General features: G+C 41.2%; 1 protein-coding gene across 4 annotated transcripts in view; it reads right to left on the bottom strand.

Annotated features, from left to right (window-relative positions):
• The window catches only part of LOC117316731 (neural cell adhesion molecule 1-like), a 57,661-nt gene extending 45,586 nt beyond the window's left edge, over positions 1-12,075 (bottom strand). Inside the window, exon 1 of one of the 4 annotated variants that reach the window (XM_033871489.1) lies at positions 10,991-12,075. In XM_033871489.1, the coding sequence (XP_033727380.1) occupies positions 10,991-11,111 (121 nt within the window). In that variant the 5' untranslated portion in view covers positions 11,112-12,075. The remainder of the gene's footprint in view (positions 1-10,990) is intronic. The other 3 variants (XM_033871488.1, XM_033871487.1, XM_033871486.1) reach the window with 3 other exon arrangements.
• Positions 12,076-12,751: the final 676 nt, after the last annotated feature.

Below are 12,751 nucleotides of genomic sequence, written 5' to 3'. Positions count from 1 at the left end.
GTGTTAACCATCCCCTCTGTGTAGACAGTGCTAACCATCCCCTCTGTGTAGGCAGTGCTAACCATCCCCTCAGTGTAGACAGTGCTAACCATCCCCTCTGTGTAGGCAGTGCTAACCATCCCCTCTGTGTAGACAGTGCTAACCATCCCCTCTGTGTAGGGAGAGCTAACCATCCTGTCTGTGTAGACAGTACTAACCATCCCCTCTGTGTAGACAGTGCTAACCATCCCCTCTGTGTAGACAGTGCTAACCATCCCCTCTGTGTAGACAGTGCTAACCATCCCCTCTGTGTAGACAGTGCTAACCATCCCCTCTGTGTAAACAGTGCTAACCATCCCCTCTGTGTAGACAGTGCTAACCATCCCCTCTGTGTAGACAGTGCTAACCATCCCCTCAGTGTAGACAGTGCTAACCATCCCCTCTGTGTAGACAGTGCTAACCATCCCCTCTGTGCAGACAGTGCTAACCACCCTCTCTGTGTAGACAGTGCTAACCATCCCCTCTGTGTAGACAGTGCTAACCATCCCCTCTGTGTAGACAGTGCTAACCATCCCCTCTGTGTAGACAGCGCTAACCATCCCCTCTGTGTAGGGAGCGCTAACCATCCCCTCTGTGTAGACAGTGCTAACCATCCCCTCTGTGTAGACAGTGCTAACAATTTCCTCTGTGTAGACAGTGCTAACCATCCCCTCTGTGTAGACAGTGCTAACAATTTCCTCTGTCTAGGGAGCGGTTTCCCTCTATCACTATAAAGACATGCATTATTGTATTACACCATACATTTGAAACATGCGCGGTCATTCACCCCACCTAAACACCAGTAATGTGTTCATGATATTAAACTTCAAGGGTCATCCAACTCAAAACTCATCAAAACAGCCGTATAACATATCCTTACGACCTCAAAATTCAAAGGTCGTTCATCAACACCCAATCACTCCTAAAATTTCAAACTTGCCACGAGTATATGTAAATTATATACAAAAGATATCCGGCGCGGACATTCTGGAGCCACACGCGCATGGATTTGGCACGTTCGTATACACGTACGTGTAACGTGAAAGCTCAAGACTGGTATATATAATTTCTTCTCTGTAACATCACCTTGAAACGAAGCATATATGTAGGTATTTAACGTCAGAAAGGTAACACATACAAACAGGAAACGACCTAACAGATGTTGTCAGCGGTGGCACGGTGGCATCCCAAACTACGGCAGCCCAAAGCAAAATAATTATCATGGGATACATACCAAAACTCTTACAGCAAGTTAAAATGAGTGGAATCTCCATCTACAAAGTTTTCTCTACGTACCCCCACTTCTCCCTCTTCAAGCCATCCCCCAAGGACACTGTGCTCCGCCTGCCTCTTGCTCTAGGTGTACTTCAACTGTTCTTTCAATTTTATAGCTGTCTCTTGCCAGAGGTGTACTTACTTCCACTGTTGTTATTTCAGATACAGCAGCTGATTTCAGATACAGCAGCTGATTTACAGGTCGTTGTCTAAATAGCAGTACGTACGGGAAACCATTTCTGTCAGCTGTTACATGTACGGCTTATCAAACGACATGTTTTCCAAACATGTTCTGTGCATGTGTCTGGATGGCTACAGGGAATTCATATATTAACTCGTTTTAAATATATATTGAATGTTATGATTTTGGGTAATCTATCCTCAAGAAACAATACTAATATCAAGGTTGGTGTATCCATTGTATCCAAAACAATGCTTTTAATTAATGTACATTGTACCATCAGAATCTATCCAAAAGATACTGGCCAAGGACGATCAGACTTTCATAATAACGTACATGTTTGTAGGGTTTATCGCCCCGTGAACAGCCAGGGTCATATCAAACAACGACATAAGAGATTCAGATACTCGACCACAGGGACGGGGGACAGATACTACTATTGGTCGGTTCTGATGACCACAGGGACGGGGGACAGATACTACTATTGGAGGGTTCTGATGACCACAGGGACGGGACACAGATACTACTATTGGAGGGTTCTGATGACCACAGGGACGGACACAGATACTACTATTGGAGGGTTCTGATGACCACAGGGACGGACACAGATACTACTATTGGAAGGTTCTGATGACCACAGGGACGGACACAGATACTACATTTACTATTGGAGGGCTCTGATGACCACAGAGACAGACACAGATACTACTATTGGAGGGTTCTGATGACCACAGGGACGGGGCACAGATACTACTATTGGAGGGTTCTGATGACCACAGGGACGGGACAGAGATACTACTATTGGAGGGTTCTGATGACCACAGGGACGGGACACAGATACTACTATTGGAGGGTTCTGATGACCACAGGGACGGGACAGAGATACTACTATTGGAGGGTTCTGATGACCACAGGGACGGGACACAGATACTACTATTGGAGGGTTCTGATGACCACAGGGACGGGACACAGATACTACTATTGGAGGGTTCTGATGACCACAGGGACGGGACACATATACTACTATTGGAGGGTTCTGATGACCACAGGGACGGGGGACAGATACTACTATTGGAGGATTCTGATGACCACAGGGACGGGACACAGATACTACTATTGGAGGATTCTGATGACCACAGGGACGGGGGATAGATAGTACTATTGGAGGGTTCTGATGACCACAGGGACGGGACACAGATACTACTATTGGAGGGTTCTGATGACCACAGGGACGGACACAGATATTACTATTGGAGGGTTCTGATGACCACAGGGACGGACACAGATACTACTATTGGAGGGTTCTGATGACCACAGGGACGGACACAGATACTACTATTGGAGGGTTCTGATGACCACAGGGACGGGACACAGATACTACTATTGGAGGGTTCTGATGACCACAGGGACGGGGGACAGATACTACTATTGGAGGGTTCTGATGACCACAGGGACGGACACAGATACTACTATTGGAGGGTTCTGATGACCACAGGGACGGGACACAGATACTACTATTGGAGGGTTCTGATGACCACAGGGACGGACACAGATATTACTATTGGAGGGTTCTGATGACCACAGGGACGGACACAGATACTACTATTGGAGGGTTCTGATGACCACAGGGACGGACACAGATACTACTATTGGAGGGTTCTGATGACCACAGGGACGGGACACAGATACTACTATTGGAGGGTTCTGATGACCACAGGGACGGGGGACAGATACTACTATTGGAGGGTTCTGATGACCACAGGGACGGACACAGATACTACTATTGGAGGGTTCTGATGACCACAGGGACGGGACACAGATACTACTATTGGAGGGTTCTGATGACCTCAGGGACGGGGGACAGATACTACTATTGGAGGGTTCTGATGACCACAGGGACGGGACACAGATACTACTATTGGAGGGTTCTGATGACCACAGGGACGGACACAGATACTACTATTGGAGGGTTCTGATGACCACAGGGACGTGGACAGATACTACTATTGGTCGGTTCTGATGACCACAGGGACGGGACACAGATACTACTATTGGAGGGTTCTGATGACCACGGGGACGGGACATATATACTACTATTGGAGGGATCTGATGACCACAGGGACGGACACAGATTCTACTATTGAAGGGTTCTGATGACCACAGGGACGGGGGCACAGATACTACTATTGGAGGGTTCTGATGACCACAGGGACGGGATATAGAAACTACTATTGGAGGGTTCTGATGACCACAGGGACTGACACAGATACTACTATTGGAGGGTTCTGATGACCACAGGGACGGACACAGATACTACTATTGGGGGGTTCTGATGACCACAGGGACGGGCACAGATACTACTATTGGAGGGTTCTGATGACCACAGGGACGGGACACAGATACTACTATTGGAGGGTTCTGATGACCACAGGGACGGGACACAAATACGACTATTGGGGGATTCTGATGACCACAGGGACGGGAGACAATACTATTATTGGGGGTTTCTGATGACCACAGGGACGGGATATAGATACTACTATTGGAGGGTTCTGATGACCACAGGGACGGGACACAGATACTACTATTGGAGGGTTCTGATGACCACAGGGACGGGCACAGATACTAATATTGGAGGGTTCTGGTGACCACAGGGACGGGACACAGATACTATACTATTGGGGGGTTCTGATGACCACAGGGACGGGGGACAGATACTACTATTGGGGGTTTCTGATGACCACAGGGACGGGCACAGAAACTACTATTGGAGGGTTCTGATGACCACAGGGACGGGGGCAGATACTACTATTGGAGGGTTCTGATGACCACAGGGACGGGAGACAGATACTACTATTGGTCGGTTCTGATGACCACAGGGACAGGACACAGATACTACTATTGGAGGGTTCTGATGACCACAGGGACGGGGGACAGATACTACTATTGGTCGGTTCTGATGACCACAGGGACAGGACACAGATACTACTATTGGGGGGTTCTGATGACCACAGGGACGGGAGACAGATACTACTATTGGGGGGTACTGATGACCACAGGGACGGACACAGATACTACTATTGGGGGGTACTGATGACCACAGGGACGGGAGACAGATACTACTATTGGAGGGTTCTGATGACCACAGGGACGGGACACAGATACTACTATTGGAGGGTTCTGATGACCACAGGGACGGGATATAGATACTACTATTGGAGGGTTCTGATGACCACAGGGACGGACACAGATACTACTATTGGGGGATTCTGATGACCACAGGGACGGGCACAGATACTACTATTGGGGGATTCTGATGACCACAGGGACGGGCACAGATACTACTATTGGAGGGTTCTGATGACCAGAGGGACGGGAGACAGATACTACTATTGGAGGGTTCTGATGACCACAGGGACTGACACCGATACTACTATTGGAGGGTTCTGATGACCACAGGGACGGGACACAGATACTACAATTGGAGGGTTCTGATGACCACAGGGACGGGCACAGATACTACTATTGGAGGGTTCTGATGACCACAGGGACGGACACAGATACTACTATTGGAGGGTTCTGATGACCACAGGGACGGGCACAGATACTACTATTGGAGGGTTCTGATGACCACAGGGACGGACACAGATACTACTATTGGAGGGTTCTGATGACCACAGGACGGGACACAGATAGTATTATTGGGGGGTTCTGATGACCACAGGGACGGACACAGATACTACTATTGGAGGGTTCTGATGACCACAGGGACGGGACACAGATACTACTATTAGAGGGTTCTGATGACCACAGGGACGGACACAGATACATGTACATAATAAACAACAAAGGCAGTGGTTGAACAATACAAATAGCCTATTATTATCACGTAAAGCACGCGTTAGATGTATGACCTAGTTATTACCATATGTAGAACACGTGCTGGTAAGCGCGGGCTGTAGACGTACCATGTACCGAAAGTACGGGCACCCCATGGGAGGCGATGATAACCACAAGTAGAACTCGTCATAAACCAATTAGCTTGTACATGCGTGTGCCAGGCACCAGGTCAAACACGTGCGATCATACACTGGACGGTATTCGGTGGTATCAGTAGTGATTGGTCGACATACACTGTAAAAAACATCTAAAAGAAGTACCAAGGTAGATTGGCTTCTTGTAATAATTGTGACCAACCCTGTTCATTGTTGATTGGCAATAAATCAAATAAAATGATCTTACATTGTATATCTGAAAAAACAATCAGTTTCTTGGATTGTTATCCGATTTATACATGTTGGCTTTGTTTAGTTAAGGCTTTAAACTTTAATAATAATTGTTTGATGCTATGCAGATGGAGACAATTACATTGTATATTGATGTACTGTAAAAGTGGAAATGTTCGCGGCGTGGATATTTTCGCTTATTTCGCGATCCTTAAATCTCCACGAAAATATCCACACGCGAACATAATAACACGTGAAAATATTGACACGCGAATATTTCCACCAAATAAACTAAATACACTAATATCCAAGACACAAGTTCCTGGTAGTAAACCATGTCGTCCGTGATGCTGCCTAAGCGAAAATTTCAACGCGCGAAAATATCCACTTTTACAGTACTCCATTCTCTTAGAAATTATTACGCCGCTGTTTCAGCAAATCAAAAGCGACGTTACACAACGACGACGTCATTGTTTTCGATATGGGCTGATCATATATTTTCTTAGCCAATTAAAAAGCTTGTTAGAAACAAGAAACAAGAAGCTAAGACTTGGCTGTAGCTAGATGTGTCCATCTTGATATTTACATGTACGCCTTTCATTCTCTCCATTACTATGTTTTATATTTATCATCTAATCATCTACATAGCAGGTTGTAAGTAAGTATTTGTCAGAGCAAGTGTATTTTTAAACTGTGGCATTGATTTCATTCCAACGCTCATGAATCTGATAAACAGCCAACCGATTTCTGCGGTATCTTCACAGATTAGATATATATGGGAATTCTAGTGGAAACGTAAACGTGAGATTCCTTAACTTTACCTGCTGAATTCGATATGCCAACTCTAGGTAAAACAGACCAAATGTAGGTTCAAATGGGTACAGAAGTTTAGCTATACAAAAAATGATTGACAGGTGTTACAGTGTGACGTAATGGCTGTTCTCTCAAACTTAATCGGACTTATCAGCATATTTCATGCACAACATTTATGGATAGATATGTTAATTATAAATAGGTATGTCAGTTATATATAGATATGTCAGTTATACATAGGTATGTCAGCTATAAATAGGTATGTCAGTTATAGATAGGTATGTCAATTATAGATAGATATGTCAATTATAAATAGGTATGTGAGTTATAAATAGGTATGTCAGGTATAAATAGGTATGTGAGTTAAACATAGGTATGTCAGTTATAAATAGGTATGTCAGTTATAAATAGGTATGTCAGTTATGAATAGGTATGTCAGTTATATATAGATATGTCAATTATAAATAGGTATGTCAGTTATAAATAGGTATGTAAGTTATATATAGATATATCAGTTATAAATAAATATAAATTCTTTAGAAATTGGTAAATGTCAGTTATAAATAGATATCAGTTATAAGATACCGTAGACTTAAAAATCATTAATATATTTATTTACGTTCTCCAAGTTAAGCATTGTTTGTGCGGTAGCGAATTGATACTTTCAGTTTTTATATGTATACGTGTTATTTATAAGGACAATTACACACGCACTCACATGTGTAGGGCTCATGGGACATGCAGGATGTGCTTGAGTAATTTTTAAAGCCCCTTGCTTACCAGTCAAACTTTGAGCGTTAACCCTCGTGCTTGCCAGCCAAACTCTTACACGAAGGTTGACATATCGCTGACCACGGTACACACCCATATAGTATTTTTCTCATATACTTAAAAAAAAATATCAAATTGATTTATGAAAGCTGTCCAACGCGCCATCCTCAATGGTTTATGCAATGTGCATCGACGTGTGACGTGTGACAAATTACCCGTATGCTCTTTGCAACAATTATATGGCGTCACCTCAACAATACCATGACGTCACGGCGACAATATAATGACGTCAAGTCGACAATTTAATCACGTCATGTCAACAGTTCCTTGCATTGATAGGATAAACAATGAAAAGAAAAAAATCCTTCAACCCCTTTGGAGTGGGATATGGGGAATTTCAACCCTTGGGTAAGATACTTAAGATTCGTAATATTCGGCATATGTGAAACTTATTATAAAGCTAAATTTGTGAAAAAACTTTTTTATGAGCATTTTGTTTTAAGCTGACACGAGGACTATTTTCAATTCTTTAGAAAACAATAGGCTGTTCTTGGGTTCCAGTGGGAAATTCAATCTTCTTTATGCTTCAGTAATTAAAAAGGCTATATGGACGTAATCTAAGAATTAAACTGTTACAACATGCTAGCCTACAGTCGATATGAATCCATTTTTGGCGACAGATATATATTATATTTATTTGTCAAACCAGCATAAAGTAACAGTTCAATGCTCAAGATTATATCGGTGATTTGTCTAAATCTTATACATTATATGAATGATCATATATTTGTTTTCGTATAATATGAGATTTTATGAAACTCATTTTGAAGTGTTAATTTTTTGCTCTCTTTAATCTCATATGAAAACAGAAATGAAACAAAATGTAAAAATACCAAATGTTACATTACCGAGAAAACTTACATTTTGACAGATTCTATAATCGTTCAGTCAAAATGTGGTGGTGAAATCAATCTGAGGCAGCCATTTTATTGCACCAGTCACAATTCATGACGTTACGTCATTGTCAATATCATGACGTCACAATGGATTTCTAACTGGCACAGCTTATAAAAAAACAGTCGAGTGTATATTACTTTAGTGGCATATACGCAAAAATATTACACGGGTTAATTCACTGAATAACAGACGAATTATGTGATAAATATATATCTAGCTCTTTTGTGTTAAAAAAATACAATCACAATCATGCTTCATTTTCCAATTGGATCCACGAATAGATCTGGATTTCAGAGAACCGGGCAGCCGACTTGAGCTCAGACAAACGTCTATATCTATATAAATCCTATTTACCATCCATGAAATTACATTTACAGAAACGGTTACCTTAATGGTACCATACGTCGATATCGAGGCATCTGTGTACTATTATCTAAACATAAGCAATGCAATCTTAATGCATCGTGTCTTCCTGACAGCTCCTGTTCCGTTTCGGGTCGAGCTACCACAGCACCTGCCTTTAGTACGCGATACTTAGATCTATCAATATCGGTAGTCGGATCGTAATACATGGGCATGTAGGAGGATGTCTGGAAATCTTTGATGATTTAATCAAAAGACAAAACTATCAACTACAGAAATAAATTCATACGACATACTTATATTAATGTGAATTTTGTTTTATAGGAAAAAAAATGAAACTTTCGAAATGCTATGAGGATATACAAAAATCAATTTTAGCTTATGATAAAAAATCAAGAAGGGAATGTCATTTTCTGACAACGTAAATGTATGTCGTCCATAGGAACAGAGCCAATCAAATGATTACCAAAACATCCATATCGATCGCGAGGCGCTAAACCCAAACATTAACGATATATAATGAATGTGTCTTCAAAATATGTAATCAAAGAGAAGTGGTTTATTTGTCTACAAAAGCATGCTCTCAAAAAAGAAGTGATTAATTTGACTACAAATCACGGAGTCAAAAGAGAAGTGGTTGATTTGTCTACAAAAAAAAATTGAATAAAAAAAGAAGTGGTTTACTTGTGTACAAAGATTCTGAAATCAGCAGTATATACATTGTATAAATAACATGATTGGTACGACTTGACCTCTGACCCCGAGACTGCACGGTCTACATGCACCCGAGTGTGTTGCGTATAGTATACATCTGTATAGCCGTACTCACACTAAACAGTACGCCACCTCATCACACGGTTCGTATTATCACATTACCCTCTTTTAAATCATATCAAGTTGAGGAGAAATTGAGTTCCTGTTCGGGTTCGTCGCGTTTCACAAACCGTTGTGGGTGATTTTACATATTCAGCATGTTTCCACTTGAATACTACCGAGCGCCAGTTTACAAAACTCTAGCCAATGAAATTAATACAAATACCTATATTACTCGCTTCTTTTTAAACTGCAAAAACATATTTCTTTCTCGGCTTGATAAACATATCACAACTTATGTAACTACATATATGACAGCTCATGTCAGCTCATGTACAGTGTATGTACATATGACAACTCAAACTGTAGAATATGACAACTCATGTAAATGTACATATGACAACTCAAACTGTACATATGAAAACTCAAACTGTACATATGACATATCATGTAACTGTACATATGACAACTCAAACTGTACATATGACATCTCATGTAACTTTACCTATGACAACTCATGTAACTTTACCTATGAAAACTCATGTAACTTTACCTATGACAACTCATGTAACTGTACATATGACAACTCAAGTAACTGTACATATGACAACTCAAACTGTACATATGACATCTCGTGTAACTGTACATATGACAACTAAAAATGTACACATGACAACTAAAACTGTACATATGACATATCATGTAACTGTACATATGACAACTAAAACTGTACACATGACAACTAAAACTGTACATATGACATATCATGTAACTGTACATATGACAACTCAAGTAACTGTACATATGACAACTCAAACTGTACATATGACAACTCATGTAACTGTACATATGACAACTCAAGTAACTGTACGTATGACAACTCAAGTAACTGTACATATGACATCTCATGTAACTGTACATATGACAACTCAAACTGTACATATGACAACTCAAACTGTACATATGACAACTCAAACTGTACATATGACAACTCATGTAACTGTACATATGACAACTCAAACTGTACATATGACAACTCATGTAACTGTACATATGACAACTAAAACTGTACATATGACATCTCGTGTAACTGTACATATGACAACTCATGTAACTGTACATATGACAACTCAAACTGTACATATGACAACTCAAACTGTACATATGACAACTCATGTAACTGCATAGCTCGTTCTCTCTTGTATCTCAATCACGTATACCCCCACCCGCACCCCCACCCCACCCCATCCCAAGTACATACAGGTATTTATAACCATGCAGTATTTACGTTAGAACAAACACCTGTACGGAAGGGGTATTCTCTATTCTATTTGTGTCTATAAAGCGATCAAGTTTTATAAAAAGTCATTATGTTAGCAAGCTGTAATAAATTTGTGTACCTGAAAATGTGTTGTATCCATGTGTATTTGAATAATAAGTCGTTGAGTTTCAAAATATAAAGACTTGTATATGTTACAATGAAACTATCAGAATGACATGGATTTATCACTACAGAATCTAATTACCATTTTGCCAGTCCTTTCCCTTTGAGTTTGTCTATATCATTACTTACCTCTATACAGACATCTTTTCTTCGTGAACATAAGAGGCCCCCGCCTTTCCACTCTACTGAGAATGCTGTCTAAATCTATATTGTCGTAACGACTGCTGCCGTCCTCTTCCAAATCGGACATTTTACAAATGTCCTTCGGATTATGAAACAACACGGCCCGTGGGGACGGGTTTACATGGCCCGAAACTGTCGTCTGCTATATTGGCAGCACTTTCCTCTACTCCATGTCTGATAGCCTCTCCTGCGCGTGTCCTTGTTCGCTGATTCGTTTCGTATTTTTCTATGTGTGTACGATTCCGCTTGGCATGAAGGTCAAACGGGATTGAGTACCCTGTGTGTAAATAGCCTACATCGACAGTATAATGAGTGATGATAAACCCTTACCATTCCCAATAAACACTCCCGAGTATTATTGCTTCTCAAACAGACATCCGTTCTTTACACAAAGTCCTCGTAAATCCAATCAGAGCTCGCTTACGTCACAACAGAACTTTGAGAACGAATAACGAGAAAACGAAATAGATTTGTCAGAAACCTGCTCTGATGTGTGTAGACGGTAAATCGCTTCCAAATGTGTGTACCTCTGTTGGTGAACTATGAAAACGGAGTTCAGAATGTCTCCGATAAGACAATTAATGTTTGCATTTTTTGCTGGAAGATCGAGATCAAGTGCGTGTAATTATCGAACAATTGCACGCGCGTACAATTCAACCTTGCAAGCGAAATTATGTGAAGTTTTCAATGACGTAAGAGATGTATAAACAGGTTGCTACATCACACCACTGTACGGAAACCAGGTGGCGCTGAATTTGGTAGAGAAGTGTTAGCTCGTCAATTTACAACAACTTTAGAAGAACACACTAGAACGAAATAGCTCTGTTCTGAACGCACACTCGCACTTTGCCAACAATATCCAAACACGCGTCAATTTGTGTACACATGTATAAATCCTTCTGCCTACACGAAATAAAGATTCCGCATCTCTGTCAGCCTCGCAGTTATACGATCGTAGCACGGTACAACACAAACAGACGAAACAATATTTCCCCCATCCCGATGGAGACTCTTGAGTGCCAAAACGCTATCTGGTATCAAAAGGGAAACATATAACGATATATTCCGCGAGAGATCTGATCTTCCAATGCACACCGTTAATATTCCACGGGAATGTACGTCACTACTATTTAAATAGAACCCTCTACATGTAGAGCAAATGTTATTCCTCTCTAATCAGAACCCTCTACAGAGGAAATCTTATTTCTCTCTACTCAGAACCCCCTACAGAGGAAATCTTATTTCTCTCTACTCAGAACCCTCTACAGAAGAAATCTTATTCCTCTCTAATCAGAACCCTCTACAGAGAAAATCTCATTTCTCTCATATCAGAACCCCCTACAGAGGAAATCTTATTTCTCTCTACTCAGAACCCTCTACAGAGGAAATCTTATTCCTCTCTAATCAGAACCCTCTAGAGAGAAAATCTCATTTCTCTCATATCAGAACCCTCTACAGAGGAAATCTCATTTCTCTCTACTCAGAACCCTCTACAGAGGAAATGTTATTCCTCTCATATCAGAACCCTCTACAGAGGAAACATTATATTATTATTATAAAGAGCGTGTTGTTTAAAAAAGGACAAGATCTCGTCTGTAGGGGGTATCTGTCAAAAAGAGATCAGATTTCATCGGTTGGGTGTTTGTTCTGGTTAAAGAAGGGAAATCAGATGTTCTCTGTAGACGAATCTGTTTAGAGAAATCAGAT

The sequence above is a fragment of the Pecten maximus genome, chromosome 18 (assembly GCF_902652985.1).
Source record: "Pecten maximus chromosome 18, xPecMax1.1, whole genome shotgun sequence".
Classification (NCBI taxonomy): Eukaryota; Metazoa; Mollusca; class Bivalvia; order Pectinida; family Pectinidae; genus Pecten; species Pecten maximus.
This window is presented reverse-complemented; position numbering and strand designations above follow the sequence as displayed.